At 43.5% G+C, this 22,370-nt stretch overlaps 1 protein-coding gene across 5 annotated transcripts in view; it reads right to left on the minus strand.

Annotated features, from left to right (window-relative positions):
* LOC106560268 (E3 ubiquitin-protein ligase LNX) overlaps positions 1 to 22,370 on the minus strand; it is an 88,169-nt gene that overhangs the window by 21,211 nt on the left and 44,588 nt on the right. For all 5 annotated transcript variants that reach the window (XM_014122978.3, XM_014122977.3, XM_014122981.3 and 2 more), the window contains one exon: positions 18,624 to 18,779. In XM_014122978.3, coding sequence (XP_013978453.3) covers positions 18,624 to 18,779 — 156 coding nt within the window. The remainder of the gene's footprint in view (positions 1 to 18,623; positions 18,780 to 22,370) is intronic.

The raw sequence follows: 22,370 nt of genomic DNA on the forward strand, positions 1-22,370 counted from the left end.
GAATGCAAGGCCAAGGAGAAAGCAAAAGAAACAGAGAGAGAGAGAGCTAGAAATAGACAGAGGGAGGAAGCCAAAGAGGCCGCGTAGAGAGGTTTAGCGTTGAAGCAGCTGTCTCTACTCCCCCAGGTTAGCAAAACAAGCCTAAGGGGAAAATCCACTTGGCTGATCATCCTTCCACATGTTTGTATCATTAGTCACATATATCTATATGTACCAAGTATGCTTGGGAAAACCCTCACATTGACTTTTCCACAAGGTTATTGCTTGGGTGGAGATAAAAATCACACACACACGTTTACACAGATACACACTGACTGTACTGACAGAGAACTGAGATATAAAGTTCTCACAAATACACAACCACATACTGTACACACTACTCCTGTGTTCCAATGGCACGTTGTGTTAGCTAATCCAAGTTTATCATTTTAAAAGGCTAATGTATCATTAGAAAACCCTTTTGCAATTATGTTAGTGTAACCGATGTGAAATGGCCAGTTAGTTAGCGGTGGTGCGCGCTAATAGTGTTTCAATCAGTGACGTCACTTGCTCTGAGACATGAAGTGGTTGTTCCCCTTGCGTTGCAAGGGACGCGGCTTTTGTGGCGCGATGGGTAATGATGCTTCGTGGGTGTCAGTTGTTGATGTGTGCAAGGGTCCCTGGTTCGAGCCCGGGTTGGGGCGAAGAGAGGGACGGAACCTACACTGTTACATTGCGCGCCACAAAAGCCGCGGCCCTTGCAACGCAAGGGGAACAACCACTTCAGGTCTCAGAGCAAGTGACGTCACTGATTGAAACACTATTAGCGCGCACCACCGCTAACTAACTAGCCATTTCACATCGGTTACATTAGCACAGCTGAAAATTGCTGTTCTGATTAAAGAAGCAATAAAACTGGCCTTCTTTAGACAAGTTATGTATCTGGTTATGTATCAGCATTTGTGGGTTCGATTACAGGCTCAAAATGGCCAGATACAATGCACTTTCTTCTGAAACTCGTCAGTCTATTCTTGTTCTGAGAAATGAAGGCTATTCCATGCGAGAAATTGCCAAGAAACTGAAGATCTCGTACAACGCTGTGTACTACTCCCTTCACAGAACAGCGCAAGCTGGCTCTAACCAGAATAGAAAGAGGAGTGGGAGGCCCGGTGCACAACTGAGCAAGAGGACAAGTACAGTAGCGTGTCTAGTTTGAGAAACAGACGCCTCACAAGTCCTCAACTGGCAGCTTCATTAAATAGTACCCACAAAACACCAGTCTCAATGTCAACAGTGAAGAGGCGACTCTGGGATGCTGGCCTTCTAGGCAGAGCTTCTCTGTCCAGTGTCTGTGTTCTTTTGCCCATCTTAATCTTTTCTTTTATTGGCCAGTCTGAGATATGGCTCTTTCTTTGCACCTCAACTCACAGGTGCACCTGTGTAATGATCATGCTGTTTAATCAGCTTCTTGATATACCACACCTGTCAGGTGGATGGATTTTCTTGCCAAAGGAGAAATGCTCACCAACAGGGACGTAAACAAATTTGCGCACAAAATCTGACAGTGTATGGAACATTTATGGGATTTTTATTTCAGCTCATGAAACATGGGACCAACACTTTACATGTTGCGTTCATATTTTTGTTCAGTGTAAATGATCCTAACATCTTCTTTGTGCTATTTTTTAATAATCGCACAAACTCAGTAACGTAATCTGATTACTTTCACTTACTTTCCCTTTAAGAGGCATTAGAACAGGGGTGTCAAACACATTCCATGGAGGGCCTAGTGTCTGCTGGTTTTAGTTTTTTCCTTTAAATTAAGACCTAGACAACCAGGTGACCTTAATTAATCAATCAAGTACAGCGGAGAAGCGAAAACTCGCAGACACAGAAAACTTCCCTCCGTGGAATAAGTTTGACACATGCATTAGAAGAAAGCTTAACCTGGCGTGACATTTTCATAACCGTGTAAATCTCTCAAGGACAAGATGACTTTTATCATTATATTTGCCTGTATTTACCCCCCCAAAATGACATTTTAATTAGCTGCTAATGCGGCTGTCATAAAGAACTACAAATGTCATGATGATCTGGAAGAGACTGCCGAATCCAGGCAAGGTTAGCTACATCTAATGTTAGCTACATCTAATGTTAGCTACATTAGTAATGTATAAATGGGCAAAATGTCTTTAAATTGACAGTTCTGTGAACTGCCTTGTGCTCTGTATCTATCAGCCGTTCTACAGAGCCTTCAGAAATGTCACTGGTTTACAAACAATACCCCATAATGTCAGAGTGGAATTATGATAGGAGAAAAAAATTGTTTAACAAGTCACATAATAAATTGCATGGACTCACACTGTGTGCAATAGTAGTGTTTAACATGATTTTTGAATGACTGCCTCATCTCTGTACCCTACACATAAAATGATCTGTGAGGTCCCCTAGTTCAGCAGTTAATTTCAAACACAGATTCAACCACAAAGACCAAGGAGGTTTTCCAATGCCTTGAGAAGAAGGGCACCTATTGGTAGGTAGGTAAAAATAGCAGGCATTGAATATCCCTTTGAACATGGTGAAGTTATTAATTACAATTTGGAATGTGTATCAATACACCCAGTCGCTACAAAGATACAGGTGTCCTTTCTAACTCAGTTGCTGGAGAAAATCTATGGCAAGACCTGAAACTGGTTGTCTAGCAATGAGAAACAACCAAGTTGACAGAGCTTGAAGAATTTTGAAAAGAATAATGGGCAAATGTTGCACAATCCAGGTGTGAAAAGCTCTTAGAGACATACCCAGAAAAACTCACAGCTTTAATTGCTGCCAAAGGTGCTCCCACAAACTATTGACTCAGTGGTGCGAATACATATGTAAGTTAGATATTTCTGTATTTAATTTTCAATACATTGACAAACATTCCTAAAAACATGTTTTCATGTTGTCATTATGGGATATTGTGGGTAGATGGGTGAGATAAAAACAAATATTTAATACATTTTGAATTCAGGTTGTAACACAACAAAATGTGAATAAGTCAAGTGGTATGAATACTTTCTGAAGGCACTGTATCTCTCAACCTCTCCCTCCCTGCTCATTCTCTCTTTCTTTCTCTCTGGCCCACTCTCCCCCATCTCTCTTGTTCCATAGCCTCAGTCCCTAGTTCTAATCGCGCTGCAGTTTCTCCGTTCCAAAGTCATTATGAGTGAACTAAACACAACCCCCACTGACGTCATAGTGAACTAAACACAACCCCCACTGACGTCATAGTGAACTAAACACAACCCCCACTGATATCATACTGAAATAAACACAAACCCCACTGTCATAATAGTGAACTAAACACAACCCCCACTGATGTCATACTGAAGTAAACACAACCCCCACTGACGTCATAGTGAACTAAAAACAACCCCCACTGACATAATGGTGAACTAAAGACAACCCTCACTGATATCATACTGAACTAAACACAAACCCCACTGACTTCATACTGAACTAAACACAACCCTCACTGACTTCATACTAAACTATACCCAACCCCTTCTGACTTCATCCTGAACTAAACACAACGCCACTGACTTCATACTGAACTAATCACAACCCCCACTGACATCATACTGAACTAAACACAAACCCCAATGACGTCATACTGAACTAAACACAACCCCACTGACGTCTTACTGAACTGAGCACAACCCCCAATGACGTCATACTGAACTGAGAACAACCCCCACTGACATCATGCTGAACTAAACACAACCCCCACGGACGTCATACTAAACTAAACACAACCCCAACCGACATCATACTGAACTAAACACAACCCCCACGGACATTATACTAAACTAAGCACAACCCCCACTGACATCATACTGAACTGAGCACAACCCCCACTGACGTCATACAGAACTAAACACAACCTCCACTGACGTCATACTGACCTAAACACAATCCCCACTGACTTCATACTGAACTAAACACAACCCCCACTGACATCATACTGAACTAAACACAACCCCCACTGATGTCATACTGAACTAAACACAACTCCATTGATTTCGTACTGAACTAAACAAAACCCCCAATGACATTATATTAAACTAAACCCAACCCCCACTGACATTATACTATACTAAACCCAACTCCACTCACTTCATACTGAACTAAACACAACCCCCAATGACATCATACTGAACAAAAAACAACCCCAACCGACGTCATACAGAACTAAACAAACCCCCACTGAAATCATACTGAACTAAACACAACCCCCACTGTCATCAGACTGAACAAAACACAACCCTCACTGACTTCATACAGAACTTAACACAACCCCCACTGACATCATACTGAATTGAACACAACCCCCACTGACATCATACTGAACGAAACACAAGCCCCACTGACTTCGTACTGAACTAAACACAACCCCCAATGACATTATACTAAACTAAACCCAACCCCACTGACTTCATACTGAACTAAACACAACCCTCACTGACTTCATAATAAACTATACCCAACCCCTTCTGACTTCATCCTGAACTAAACACAACGCCACTGACTTCATACTGAACTAAACACAAACCCCAATGACGTCATACTGAACTAAACACAACCCCACTGACGTCTTACTGAACTGAGCACAACCCCCAATGACGTCATACTGAACTGAGAACAACCCCCACTGACATCATGCTGAACTAAACACAACCCCCACGGACGTCATACTAAACTAAACACAACCCCAACCGACATCATACTGAACTAAACACAACCCCCACGGACATTATACTAAACTAAGCACAACCCCCACTGACATCATACTGAACTGAGCACAACCCCCACTGACGTCATACAGAACTAAACACAACCTCCACTGACGTCATACTGACCTAAACACAATCCCCACTGACTTCATACTGAACTAAACACAACCCCCACTGACATCATACTGAACTAAACACAACCCCCACTGATGTCATACTGAACTAAACACAACTCCATTGATTTCGTACTGAACTAAACACAACCCCCAATGACATTATATTAAACTAAACACAACCCCCACTGACATTATACTGAACAAAAAACAACCCCCACTGACATCATACTGAACTAAACACAACCCCCACTGACATCATACTGAACTAAACACAACCCCCACTGACATCATACTGAACAAAAAACAACCCCCACTGACATCATACTGAACAAAAAACAACCCCCACTGACGTCATACTGAACAAAAAACAACCCCCACTGACGTCATACTGAACTAAACACAACCCCCACTGACGTCAATAGTGAACTAAACACAAACCCCACTGACATAACAGTGAACTAAACACAACCCCCACTGACATCATACTGAACTAAACACAAACCCCACTGACATCATTCTGAACTAAACACAACCCCCACTGACATCATACTGAACTAAACACAAACCCCACTGACATCATTCTGAACTAAACACAACCCCCACTGACGTGATTCTGAACTAAACACAACCCCCAATGACTTCATACTGAACTAAACACAACCCCCATTGACGTCATACTGAACTAAACACAACCCTCGCTGACATCATGCTGAACTAAACACAACCCCCGCTGACATCATGCTGAACTAAACAGTACCTCCACTGATGTTATGTTCAACTAAACACAACCCCCACTGACATCAAACAAAACTAAACACAACCCTCTACTGACATCATTCTGAACCAAACACAAACCCCACTGACATCATTCTGAACTAAACACAACCCCCACTGATGTCATACTGAAGTAAACACAACCCCCACTGACGTCATAGTGAACTAAACACAACCCCCACGGACATTATACTAAACTAAGCACAACCCCCACTGACATCATACTGAACTGAGCACAACCCCCACTGACGTCATACAGAACTAAACACAACCTCCACTGACGTCATACTGACCTAAACACAATCCCCACTGACTTCATACTGAACTAAACACAACCCCCACTGACATCATACTGAACTAAACACAACCCCCACTGATGTCATACTGAACTAAACACAACTCCATTGATTTCGTACTGAACTAAACAAAACCCCCAATGACATTATATTAAACTAAACCCAACCCCCACTGACATTATACTATACTAAACCCAACTCCACTCACTTCATACTGAACTAAACACAACCCCCAATGACATCATACTGAACAAAAAACAACCCCAACCGACGTCATACAGAACTAAACAAACCCCCACTGAAATCATACTGAACTAAACACAACCCCCACTGTCATCAGACTGAACAAAACACAACCCTCACTGACTTCATACAGAACTTAACACAACCCCCACTGACATCATACTGAATTGAACACAACCCCCACTGACATCATACTGAACGAAACACAAGCCCCACTGACTTCGTACTGAACTAAACACAACCCCCAATGACATTATACTAAACTAAACCCAACCCCACTGACTTCATACTGAACTAAACACAACCCCCACAGACGTCATACTGAACTAAACACAACCCCCACTGACATCATACCGAACTAAACCCTACCCCACTGACATTATACTAAACTAAACACAACCCCCACTGACATCATACTGAACAATAAACACAACCCCCACTGACATCATACTGAACTAAACACAACCCCCACTGAAATCATACTGAACTAAACACAACCCCCACTGATGTCGTACTGAACTAAACACAACCCCCACTGACATCATACTGAACTAAACACAACCCCCACTGAAATCATACTGAACTAAACACAACCCCCACTGATGTCGTACTGAACTAAACACAACCCCCACTGACGTTGTACTGAACTAATCACAACCCCCACTGACATCATACTGAATTGAACACAACCCCCACTGACTTCATACTGAACTGAACACAACCCCCACTGACGTCAAACACAACCCTCATTGACATCGTACTGAACTAAACACAACTCCAATTGACATCATACTGAACTTTACACAACCCCCACTGACGTCATACTGAACTAAACACAACCCCCACTGACATTATACTAAAATAATCCCAACACAACTGACATCATGCTGAAATAAACACAACCCCCACTGATGTCATAGTGAACTAAAAACAACCCCCACTAACATAATGGTGAACTAAACACAACCCCCACTGATATCATACTGAAATAAACACAAACCCCACTGTCATAATAGTGAACTAAACACAACCCCCACTGACGTCATAGTGAACTAAACACAACCCCCACTGACGTCATAGTGAACTAAACACAACCCCCACTGATATCATACTGAAATAAACACAAACCCCACTGTCATAATAGTGAACTAAACACAACCCCCACTGATGTCATACTGAAGTAAACACAACCCCCACTGACGTCATAGTGAACTAAAAACAACCCCCACTGACATAATGGTGAACTAAAGACAACCCCCACTGATATCATACTGAACTAAACACAAACCCCACTGACTTCATACTGAACTAAACACAACCCTCACTGACTTCATACTGAACTAAACACAACCCCCACTGACATTATACTAAACTATACCCAACCCCTTCTGACTTCATCCTGAACTAAACACAACGCCACTGACTTCATACTGAACTAATCACAACCCCCACTGACATCATACTGAACTAAACACAAACCCCAATGACGTCATACTGAACTAAACACAACCCCACTGACGTCTTACTGAACTGAGCACAACCCCCAATGACGTCATACTGAACTGAGAACAACCCCCACTGACATCATGCTGAACTAAACACAACCCCAACCGACATCATACTGAACTAAACACAACCCCCACTGATGTCATACTGAACTAAACACAACTCCATTGATTTCGTACTGAACTAAACACAACCCCCAATGACATTATATTAAACTAAACACAACCCCCACTGACATTATACTGAACAAAAAACAACCCCCACTGACATCATACTGAACTAAACACAACCCCCACTGACATCATACTGAACTAAACACAACCCCCACTGACATCATACTGAACAAAAAACAACCCCCACTGACATCATACTGAACAAAAAACAACCCCCCACTGACGTCATACTGAACAAAAAACAACCCCCACTGACGTCATACTGAACTAAACACAACCCCCACTGACGTCAATAGTGAACTAAACACAAACCCCACTGACATAACAGTGAACTAAACACAACCCCCACTGACATCATACTGAACTAAACACAAACCCCACTGACATCATTCTGAACTAAACACAACCCCCACTGACATCATACTGAACTAAACACAAACCCCACTGACATCATTCTGAACTAAACACAACCCCCACTGACGTGATTCTGAACTAAACACAACCCCCACTGACGTGATTCTGAACTAAACACAACCCCCACTGACATCATACTGAACTTAACACAACCCCCAATGACTTCATACTGAACTAAACACAACCCCCATTGACGTCATACTGAACTAAACACAACCCTCGCTGACATCATGCTGAACTAAACACAACCCCCGCTGACATCATGCTGAACTAAACAGTACCTCCACTGATGTTATGTTCAACTAAACACAACCCCCACTGACATCAAACAAAACTAAACACAACCCTCTACTGACATCATTCTGAACTAAACACAAACCCCACTGACATCATTCTGAACTAAACACAACCCCCACTGATGTCATACTGAAGTAAACACAACCCCCACTGACGTCATAGTTAACTAAACACAACCCCCACTGACGTCATAGTGAACTAAACACAACCCCCACTGACGTCATAGTGAACTAAACACAACCCCCACTGATATCATACTGAAATAAACACAAACCCCACTGTCATAATAGTGAACTAAACACAACCGCCACTGATGTCATACTGAAGTAAACACAACCCTCACTGACTTCATACTGAACTTAACACAACCCTCACTGACTTCATACTGAACTAAACACAACCCCCACTGACATTATACTAAACTATACCCAACCCCTTCTGACTTCATCCTGAACTAAACACAACCCCCAATGACGTCATACTGAACTGAGAACAACCCCCACTGACATCATGCTGAACTAAACACAACCCCCACGGACGTCATACTAAACTAAACACAACCCCAACCGACATCATACTGAACTAAACACAACCCCCACGGACATTATACTAAACTAAGCACAACCCCCACTGACATCATACTGAACTGAGCACAACCCCCACTGACGTCATACAGAACTAAACACAACCTCCACTGACGTCATACTGACCTAAACACAATCCCCACTGACTTCATACTGAACTAAACACAACCCCCACTGACATCATACTGAACTAAACACAACCCCCACTGATGTCATACTGAACTAAACACAACTCCATTGATTTCGTACTGAACTAAACAAAACCCCCAATGACATTATATTAAACTAAACCCAACCCCCACTGACATTATACTATACTAAACCCAACTCCACTCACTTCATACTGAACTAAACACAACCCCCAATGACATCATACTGAACAAAAAACAACCCCAACCGACGTCATACAGAACTAAACAAACCCCCACTGAAATCATACTGAACTAAACACAACCCCCACTGTCATCAGACTGAACAAAACACAACCCTCACTGACTTCATACAGAACTTAACACAACCCCCACTGAAATCATACTGAACTAAACACAACCCCCACTGTCATCAGACTGAACAAAACACAACCCTCACTGACTTCATACAGAACTTAACACAACCCCCACTGACATCATACTGAATTGAACACAACCCCCACTGACATCATACTGAACGAAACACAAGCCCCACTGACTTCGTACTGAACTAAACACAACCCCCAATGACATTATACTAAACTAAACCCAACCCCACTGACTTCATACTGAACTAAACACAACCCTCACTGACTTCATAATAAACTATACCCAACCCCTTCTGACTTCATCCTGAACTAAACACAACGCCACTGACTTCATACTGAACTAAACACAAACCCCAATGACGTCATACTGAACTAAACACAACCCCACTGACGTCTTACTGAACTGAGCACAACCCCCAATGACGTCATACTGAACTGAGAACAACCCCCACTGACATCATGCTGAACTAAACACAAACCCCACGGACGTCATACTAAACTAAACACAACCCCAACCGACATCATACTGAACTAAACACAACCCCCACGGACATTATACTAAACTAAGCACAACCCCCACTGACATCATACTGAACTGAGCACAACCCCCACTGACGTCATACAGAACTAAACACAACCTCCACTGACGTCATACTGACCTAAACACAATCCCCACTGACTTCATACTGAACTAAACACAACCCCCACTGACATCATACTGAACTAAACACAACCCCCACTGATGTCATACTGAACTAAACACAACTCCATTGATTTCGTACTGAACTAAACACAACCCCCAATGACATTATATTAAACTAAACACAACCCCCACTGACATTATACTGAACAAAAAACAACCCCCACTGACATCATACTGAACTAAACACAACCCCCACTGACATCATACTGAACTAAACACAACCCCCACTGACATCATACTGAACAAAAAACAACCCCCACTGACATCATACTGAACAAAAAACAACCCCCACTGACGTCATACTGAACAAAAAACAACCCCCACTGACGTCATACTGAACTAAACACAACCCCCACTGACGTCAATAGTGAACTAAACACAAACCCCACTGACATAACAGTGAACTAAACACAACCCCCACTGACATCATACTGAACTAAACACAAACCCCACTGACATCATTCTGAACTAAACACAACCCCCACTGACATCATACTGAACTAAACACAAACCCCACTGACATCATTCTGAACTAAACACAACCCCCACTGACGTGATTCTGAACTAAACACAACCCCCACTGACATCATACTGAACTTAACACAACCCCCAATGACTTCATACTGAACTAAACACAACCCCCATTGACGTCATACTGAACTAAACACAACCCTCGCTGACATCATGCTGAACTAAACACAACCCCCGCTGACATCATGCTGAACTAAACAGTACCTCCACTGATGTTATGTTCAACTAAACACAACCCCCACTGACATCAAACAAAACTAAACACAACCCTCTACTGACATCATTCTGAACTAAACACAAACCCCACTGACATCATTCTGAACTAAACACAACCCCCACTGATGTCATACTGAAGTAAACACAACCCCCACTGACGTCATAGTGAACTAAACACAACCCCCACTGACGTCATAGTGAACTAAACACAACCCCCACTGACGTCATAGTGAACTAAACACAACCCCCACTGATATCATACTGAAATAAACACAAACCCCACTGTCATAATAGTGAACTAAACACAACCCCCACTGATGTCATACTGAAGTAAACACAACCCCCACTGACGTCATAGTGAACTAAAAACAACCCCCACTGACATAATGGTGAACTAAACACAACCCTCACTGACTTCATACTGAACTTAACACAACCCTCACTGACTTCATACTGAACTAAACACAAACCCCAATGACGTCATACTGAACAAAACACAACACCCACTGACATCATACTAAACTAAACAGTACCTCCACTGATGTTATGTTCAACTAAACACAACCCTCACTGACATCAAACAAAACTAAACACAACCCTGTACTGACATCATACTGAACTAAACACAACCCCCACTGATGTCGTACTGAACTAAACACAACCCCCACTGACATCATACTGAACTAAACACAACCCCCACTGAAATCATACTGAACTAAACACAACCCCCACTGATAACCCCCACTAACATAATGGTGAACTAAACACAACCCCCACTGATATCATACTGAAATAAACACAAACCCCACTGTCATAATAGTGAACTAAACACAACCCCCACTGACGTCATAGTGAACTAAACACAACCCCCACTGACGTCATAGTGAACTAAACACAACCCCCACTGATATCATACTGAAATAAACACAAACCCCACTGTCATAATAGTGAACTAAACACAACCCCCACTGATGTCATACTGAAGTAAACACAACCCCCACTGACGTCATAGTGAACTAAAAACAACCCCCACTGACATAATGGTGAACTAAAGACAACCCCCACTGATATCATACTGAACTAAACACAAACCCCACTGACTTCATACTGAACTAAACACAACCCTCACTGACTTCATACTGAACTAAACACAACCCCCACTGACATTATACTAAACTATACCCAACCCCTTCTGACTTCATCCTGAACTAAACACAACGCCACTGACTTCATACTGAACTAATCACAACCCCCACTGACATCATACTGAACTAAACACAAACCCCAATGACGTCATACTGAACTAAACACAACCCCACTGACGTCTTACTGAACTGAGCACAACCCCCAATGACGTCATACTGAACTGAGAACAACCCCCACTGACATCATGCTGAACTAAACACAACCCCAACCGACATCATACTGAACTAAACACAACCCCCACGGACATTATACTAAACTAAGCACAACCCCCACTGACATCATACTGAACTGAGCACAACCCCCACTGACTTCATACTGAACTAAACACAACCCCCACTGACATCATACTGAACTAAACACAACCCCCACTGATGTCATACTGAACTAAACACAACTCCATTGATTTCGTACTGAACTAAACACAACCCCCAATGACATTATATTAAACTAAACACAACCCCCACTGACATTATACTGAACAAAAAACAACCCCCACTGACATCATACTGAACTAAACACAACCCCCACTGACATCATACTGAACTAAACACAACCCCCACTGACATCATACTGAACAAAAAACAACCCCCACTGACATCATACTGAACAAAAAACAACCCCCACTGACGTCATACTGAACAAAAAACAACCCCCACTGACGTCATACTGAACTAAACACAACCCCCACTGACGTCAATAGTGAACTAAACACAAACCCCACTGACATAACAGTGAACTAAACACAACCCCCACTGACATCATACTGAACTAAACACAAACCCCACTGACATCATTCTGAACTAAACACAACCCCCACTGACATCATACTGAACTAAACACAAACCCCACTGACATCATTCTGAACTAAACACAACCCCCACTGACGTGATTCTGAACTAAACACAACCCCCACTGACATCATACTGAACTTAACACAACCCCCAATGACTTCATACTGAACTAAACACAACCCCCATTGACGTCATACTGAACTAAACACAACCCTCGCTGACATCATGCTGAACTAAACACAACCCCCGCTGACATCATGCTGAACTAAACAGTACCTCCACTGATGTTATGTTCAACTAAACACAACCCCCACTGACATCAAACAAAACTAAACACAACCCTCTACTGACATCATTCTGAACTAAACACAAACCCCACTGACATCATTCTGAACTAAACACAACCCCCACTGATGTCATACTGAAGTAAACACAACCCCCACTGACGTCATAGTTAACTAAACACAACCCCCACTGACGTCATAGTGAACTAAACACAACCCCCACTGACGTCATAGTGAACTAAACACAACCCCCACTGATATCATACTGAAATAAACACAAACCCCACTGTCATAATAGTGAACTAAACACAACCCCCACTGATGTCATACTGAAGTAAACACAACCCCCACTGACGTCATAGTGAACTAAAAACAACCCCCACTGACATAATGGTGAACTAAACACAACCCTCACTGACATCATACTGAACTTAACACAACCCTCACTGACTTCATACTGAACTAAACACAACCCCCACTGACATTATACTAAACTATACCCAACCCCTTCTGACTTCATCCTGAACTAAACACAAACCCCAATGACGTCATACTGAACAAAACACAACACCCACTGACATCATACTAAACTAAACAGTACCTCCACTGATGTTATGTTCAACTAAACACAACCCTCACTGACATCAAACAAAACTAAACACAACCCTGTACTGACATCATACTGAACTAAACACAACCCCCACTGATGTCATACTGAACTAAACACAACCCCCACTGACATCATAGTGAACTAAAAACAACCCCCACTGACATCACACTGAACTAAACACAACCCCCACTGATGTCATACTGAACTAAACACAACCCCCACTGTCATCATACTGAACTGAACCCAACCCCCACTGACGTCATACTGAACTAAACACAACCCCCACTGAAATCAATCTGAACTGAACACAACCCCCACTGACATCATCCTAAACTAAACACAACCCTCACTGACGTCATAGTGAACTAAACACAACCCTCACTGACGTCATAGTGAACTAAACACAACCCCCACTGACGTCATAGTGAACTAAACACAATTCCACTGACTTCGTACTGAACTAAATACAATCCCCACTGTCATTATACTAAACTAAACACAACCCCCACTGACGTCATACTGAACTAAACACAACCCCCACTGACGTCATACTGAACTAAACACAACCGCCGCTGACATCATACTGAACTAAACACAACCCCCACTGACGTCACACTGAACTAAACACAACCCCCACTGACGTCATACTGAACTAAACACAACCCCCACTGACGTCATACTGAACTAAACACAAACCCCACTGACATAATGGTGAACTAAACACAACCCTCACTGACTTCATACTGAACTAAACACAACCCTCACTGACTTCATACTGAACTAAACACAACCCCCACTGACATTATACTAAACTATACCCAACCCCTTCTGACTTCATCCTGAACTAAACACAAACCCCAATGATGTCATACTGAACAAAACACAACACCCACTGACATCATACTAAACTAAACAGTACCTCCACTGATGTTATGTTCAACTAAACACAACCCCCACTGACATCAAACAAAACTAAACACAACCCTGTACTGACATCATACTGAACTAAACACAACCCACACTGAAGTCATACTGAACTAAACACAACCCCCACTGACATCATACTGAACTAAACACAACCCCCACTGGCATCACACTGAACTAAACACAACCCCCACTGATGTCATACTGAACTAAACACAACCTCCACTGTCATCATACTGAACTGAACCCAACCCCCACTGACGTCATACTGAACTAAACACAACCCCCACTGAAATCAATCTGAACTGAACACAACCCCCACTGACATCATCCTGAACTAAACACAACCCCCACTGACGTCAATAGTGAACTAAACACAAACCCCACTGACATAACAGTGAACTAAACACAACCCCCACTGACATCATACTGAACTAAACACAAACCCCACTGACATCATACTGAACTAAACACAACCCCCACTGACATCATACGGAACTAAACACAAACCCCACTGACATCATTCTGAACTAAACACAACCCCCACTGACATCATACTGAACTTAACACAACCCTCGCTGACATCATGCTGAACTAAACACAACCCCCGCTGACATCATGCTGAACTAAACAGTACCTCCACTGATGTTATGTTCAACTAAACACAACCCCCACTGACATCAAACAAAACTAAACACAACCCTCTACTGACATCATTCTGAACTAAACACAAACCCCACTGACATCATTCTGAACTAAACACAACCCCCACTGATGTCATACTGAAGTAAACACAACCCCCACTGACGTCATAGTGAACTAAACACAATTCCACTGACTTCGTACTGAACTAAATACAATCCCCACTGTCATTATACTAAACTAAACACAACCCCCACTGACGTCATACTGAACTAAACACAACCCCCACTGACGTCATACTGAACTAAACACAACCGCCGCTGACATCATACTGAACTAAACACAACCCCCACTGACGTCACACTGAACTAAACACAACCCCCACTGACATCATACTGAACTAAACACAACCCCCACTGACATCATACTAAACTAAACACAAAAACCACTGACATAATACTAAACTAAAGACAACCCCGTACTGACATCATACTGAACTAAACACAACCCCCACTGACATCATACTAAACTAAACACAAAAACCACTGACATAATACTAAACTAAAGACAACCCCGTACTGACATCATACTGAACTAAACACAACCCCCCTTAAATCATACTGAACTAAACACAACCCCCCTTAAATCATACTGAACTAAACACAACCCCCACTGGCATCATACTGAACTAAACACAACCCCCACTGACATCATACTGAACTAAACACAACCCCCACTGACATCATACTGAACACAACACCCGCTGACATCATACTGAACTAAACACAACACCCACTGACATCATACTGAACTAAACACAACCCCCAATGACATCATACTGAAAGAAACACAACCCCCACTGACATCATACTGAACTAAACACAACCCCACTGACTTAATACTGAACTAAACACAACCCCCACTGACATCATACTGAACTAAACACAACCCCCAACTGACATCATACTGAACGAAACACAACCCCCACTGACATCATACTGAACTAAACACAACCCCCACTGACATCATACTGATCTTAACACAACCCCACTGACTTCATACCGAACTAAACACATACCCCACTGACATTCATACTGAACTAAACACATCCCCCACTGACATCATACTGAACTAAACACAACCCCCACTGACGTCATACTGAACAAAAGACAACTCCACTGACTTCGTACTGAACTAAACACAACCCCCACTGACATCATACTGAACTAAACAGTACCTCCACTTATGTTATGTTGAACTAAACACAACCCCCACTGACATCATACTGAACTAAACACAACCCCCACTGACGTCACACTGAACTAAACACAACCCCGTACTGACTTCATACTGAAATTAACACAACCCCCACTGACGTCACACTTAACTAAACACAACCCCCACTGATGTCATACTTAACTAAACACAACCCCCACTGATGTCATAGTGAACTAAAAACAAACCCCACTGATGTCATAGTGAACTAAACACAACCCCCACTGACATAATAGTGAACTAAACACAACCCAACTGAAATCATACTGAACTAAACACAACCCCCACTGACGTCATACTGAACTAATCACAACCCCCATTGACATCATACTGAACTAAACACAACCCCCACTGACGTCATTGTGAACTAAACACAACCACCTCTGACGTCATAGCGAACTAAACACAACCCTCATTGACATCATACAGAACTTAACACAACCCCAATTGACATCATACTGACCACAACCCCCACTGACGTCATACTGAACTAAACACAACCCCCACTGACATTATACTGTACTAAACCCAACCCCACTGACGTCATACTGAACTTAACCCAACCCCACTGACGTCATACTGAACTTAACCCAACCCCACTGACGTCATAGTGAACTAAACCCAACCCCCAAGGACGTCATACTGAACTGAGCACAACCCCCACTGACGTCATGCTGAATTAATCAAACCCCCCACTGACATCATACTGAACTAAACACAACCCTACTGACGTCTTACTGAACTGAGCACACCCCCAATGACGTCATACTGAACTGAGCACAACCCCCACTGACATCATACTGAACTAAACACAACCCCCACGGACGTCATACTAAACTAAACACAACCCCAACCGACATCATACTGAACTAAACACAACCCCCACGGACATTATACTAAACTAAGCACAACCCCCACTGACATCATACTGAACTAAACACAACCCCCACGGACGTCATACTAAACTAAACACAACCCCAACCGACATCATACTGAACTAAACACAACCCCCACTGACATCATACTGAACTAAACACAACCCCCACTGATTTCGTACTGGACTGAAACACAACCCCCAATGACATTATATTAAACTAAACCCAACACCACTGACATCATGCTGAACTAAACACAACCCCCACTGACATTATACTATACTAAACCCAACCCCACTCACTTCATACTGAACTAAACACAACCCCCAGTGACATCATACTGAACTAAACACAACCCCACTGACTTCGTACTGAACTAAACACAACCCCCAATGACATCATACTAAACTAAACACAACCCCCACTGACATCATACTGAACTAAACACAACCCCCACTGACATCGTACTGAACAAAACACAACCCCCACTGACATCATACTGAACTAAATACAACCCCCACTGATGTCAATAGTGAACTAAACACAACCCCCACTGACATCACAGTGAACTAAACACAACCCACACTGACATCATACTGAACTAAACACAACCCCCACTGACGTCATAGTGAACTAAACACAACCCCCACTGACATCATACTGAACTAAACACAACCCCCACTGACGTGATTCTGAACTAAACACAACCCCCAATGACTTCATACTGAACTAAACACAACCCCCACTGACGTGATTCTGAACTAAACACAACCCCCACTGACATCATACTGAACTAAACACAACCCCCAATGATAAAACACAGCATACACAAGTTTCATATGGTTCAGAAAAAGAACCACACAATCATTCACTCAAACAAACACACTCGTACCTTCCTGGGGCACACTGGCGTTCCTCGCATTGTCTCGTTCCTCTGCGGTCTCATTGGACACGGAGGTGCCGCTCTTGGTCCTCCGCAGGACACTGAATGCACGGTTCAACCGCCTGAAGGAGCGGCTCCTGACCGAGGTGCGGTCATAGTTTCGGACTGAGGGGACAGAGAGACAGGGGCACACTTTATAGAGCAACTCTGTTCTGACTGAACATGCCTGGACAAGTCTCTGAGCCTGCCTCACCACAGCCAATCAGATGCCTGAGATCTCTCGTTCCCTCTGCCTCTAAAAAAGCCATAACAACAGCTTGAACACATCTGTTTTAGAGAATCCAATCAAAATCATTCATGAATTCCCCAAACACTAATTTGTTTGTCATTATGTCAAAGCTGAGAAACAGGATGTAGGGGGCCTATAAACTCTGCAGGGGTGATGAGCTTCGTAAACTGCAGCAGTCATGTTTCATGTAATCAACAGATAAAACTTGGTGCAGTATAAATACACCAGTCTGACCCTACTATAGTCTACCGAGATTCTGACAGGGAGTGTGGCTCTACCAGAGTGGAGCAGGCTGCAGTGGAGTGTGAGCCCCAGCCTGGCTCCCCTGAAAGCGGGGCAGTGAGCCTCTGCAACGCCCCTCGCTCTGCGGGCCTGGAGAGTTGCATAGGCCTCCTGACAGCCACATTATTCTTTAAAAGCACCCAGCTCTTCTGCAGATGACAGCTTGTTCAGCAGCAGTGGCTCTGCATGGCGGTGGGTGCTCTGCTCGGCGGCCCGGGCCAAAAGTGCTGTTGCAGCGTTATTTGGTGTCCCCACCGGCAGCGCGTTCACATTGAGAAGGGGATGTGAGTGAGTACAACAGGTGTGAGTGGCTCCAGGGTTCACAGGTGGGATGAGTGGAGGGTGAGGGCCTATCACGTCATTCAATATTAATGGAACTGGGCTGTGTTAAATTCTCATTCCACCCACTCTCACTTCCTCTCTTTACATTCTTCTCTCTCTCTCTCTCTCTCTCTCTCTCTCTCTCTCTCTGTCTCTCTCTGTCTGTCTGTCTGTCTGTCTGTCTGTCTGTCTCTTCTCTCTCTCTCTCTCTCTCTGCATGCTGGGAGTGTTTGGTGCATGCTGGGAATTGTGTGAGTGGTGTGTAGAGTTAGATATCTTGGTTTTTCTTTTATGTTTCCCTTTCTTGGTGATATATTTTTTTCCCCCTTCCTATGCATGATTAAGGTTATCATTGTTTTTATTTAGTTGTTGTGGTAGAATTAAGTATATTGTTTTTTGTGTCGAAATGACCCTGGTTTTGGCGGGGATGGCGACCCACATGGGGACGCCGTCCCTGTCACTTCGGCACGGCTTTAGGTGTGTTACTGAAGCTACTGTCACTGTGGAGGAGTTTCTGGTCGTCGTAGGAGAGAAGGTAGGATATGAGAATGTTGCTTATGCATCACGGGTGAATAAAGCGGTGGTGGTTTTTCTTAAAGAAGAGCGCCTTGTTGATCGTATGGTTGAGCACGGCGTACTTCTTAAAGGAATGTTTATTCAAGTTACGCCGGGTAACGATTTCCAATGTACCGCCGTTTATTCCCAATGAGCTATTGGAGTGCGAGTTATTGTGATTTGGGAAGTTCGCAAGTTCAATTAAGATTGTCCTGTTGGGTTGCAAACACCCGGCTTTGAAACAGGTTATGTCGTTTCGGCGACAGGTGTTTATGTTTTTGGATTCACCAGAGCAGACTTTGAAGTTATCGTTTAAAGTCAAGTATGATGACAGACTGTATATGGCTTATGCTAGTACGGGTAGTCAATGGTGTTTTGAGTGTGGTGATGTTGGCCATAAGCGACATGCTTGCCCGAAAAGGGAGAAGGCAGAGGGAGGGGCGCAGGTGGTCCTCGTAACGCCTGGGCCCACTGATGTAGGGAGAGGTGGTCCTCGTAACGCCTGGGCCAACTGATGTAGGGAGAGGTGGTCCTCGTAACGCCTGGGCCCACTGATGTAGGGAGAGGTGGGCCTCGTAACGCCTGGGCCCACTGATGTAGGGAGAGGTGGGCCTCGTAACGCCTGGGCCCACTGATGTAGGGAGAGGTGGGCCTCGTAACGCCTGGGCCCACTGATGTAGGGAGAGGTGGTCCTCGTAACGCCTGGGCCCACTGATGTAGGGAGAGGTGGTCCTCGTAACGCCTGGGCCCACTGATGTAGGGAGAGGTGGTCCTCGTAACGCCTGGGCCCACTGATGTAGGGAGAGGTGGGCCGACAACGGTAGAGCAGCCACAAGCACCTGCTGCTGAGGAACAAGTTATCCATGTTGAGGACACGGAGTTGCAACTTGTGTTAGAGGGAAATGTTATGCAGCAGAAAAATATTGTTGTAGAAGGTAAGGATGGATCTGAAGAGCCATTTCCTCAGACTGGTAAGGAGTTGCCCAGTACGAGTGCTGGGGTACAGGAGGGGGTTCATGTGGAGCTAATCTCCCAGGTAGTGGAGGAGATGCCCACTATGAGTAATGATGTACAGGAGGGGGTTCAGGTGGGGCTAGTCTCCCAGGTAGTGGAGGAGATGCCTGGTATGAGTGATGGGGTGCAAGTGGGGAGTGTTGAGAGGGATGTGACAGAAGAGTCAGGGGTCTGTGGCCTCAGTTGAGGAGGATCAGGAGAAGGATATCTCTATTGATAAGAGAGTAGCTGGTGACGACTCAATTTACAGTCTAGAGGAGGTAAATGAGTTCCTGGATCAGACTTTTGGGAAATCTGTCAAATTGGCAGATTTTTTTGATGTTGATAAGTTTGTGAGGTCAGCTGTGATGTTACAGAAGACGGTGGGGTTAGACCAGTTGAGTGAGAAGAAGCGTTTTCGCTTGAGGAAATTTGTTACTGCTGTTACAGCAGCAAAAGGTAGTGGGAAACGTGGTCAGGGTAAGAGAAAATTAAAATAATGATGATGATCATCCCTCATAGGGTGTCTTCTTTTTTCTCTTTGGTTTCTCTGTGGTTTCTTCTGCTTTTCCTTTCTCTTTTCTATATGGAGGTACTAAGGGTAGGTTCTCTTAATATTATTGGGATAAGGGACAGGAATAAGAGGGCTTGGGTATTAGAAGTAATAAAACAGAAAAGACTTAATGTAGTTTTTCTACAGGAGACACATAGTGATGAGGAAAATAAGGTTGACTGGGGTATGTGGTGGGAGGGGCAGCGTATACTCAGTCATGGTACTAATTTCAGCGCTGGGGTGGCAATTTTGTTTTCCTCAGGCTTAGGGGTGACTGTGGTATCTACAACAGAGATTGTCAAGGGACGGGTTTTATTGGTCAAGGTGGATGTTATGTTTTTATTTTATGTTTCTGCTCTTAATGAGGGTACAGAGCGTATTGCTGTATTTGATCAAATAAAGGAAACCTTAAGACAGTGTGACCAAGAGGGGTGTTTGGTTTTTGAGGGGGACTGGAATTGTACAGTAGATTTTACTGTTGACCACACTGCTGAAGAATCTCATCTGCGGTCAGCCACTTGCCTGTCTGGTCTATTAACTGAGTTTGAGCTTTCTGATGTGTGGAGAGTCAGGAATGCAAAAGTTAGGCAGTACACATGGCTAAAAGTTAATGAAGGTGGTGTCAATGCAGCAAGGTTAGACAGGTTGTATGTATCTGATCAATACTGTAGTAGGGTTGGAAGGTTAGACAGGTTGTATGTATCTGATCACTACTGTAGTAGGGTTGGAAGGTTAGACAGGTTGTATGTATCTGATCACTACT

Source organism: Salmo salar, chromosome 10, assembly GCF_965601325.2.
Source record: "Salmo salar chromosome 10, fSalSal1, whole genome shotgun sequence".
Taxonomy (NCBI): Eukaryota; Metazoa; Chordata; class Actinopteri; order Salmoniformes; family Salmonidae; genus Salmo; species Salmo salar.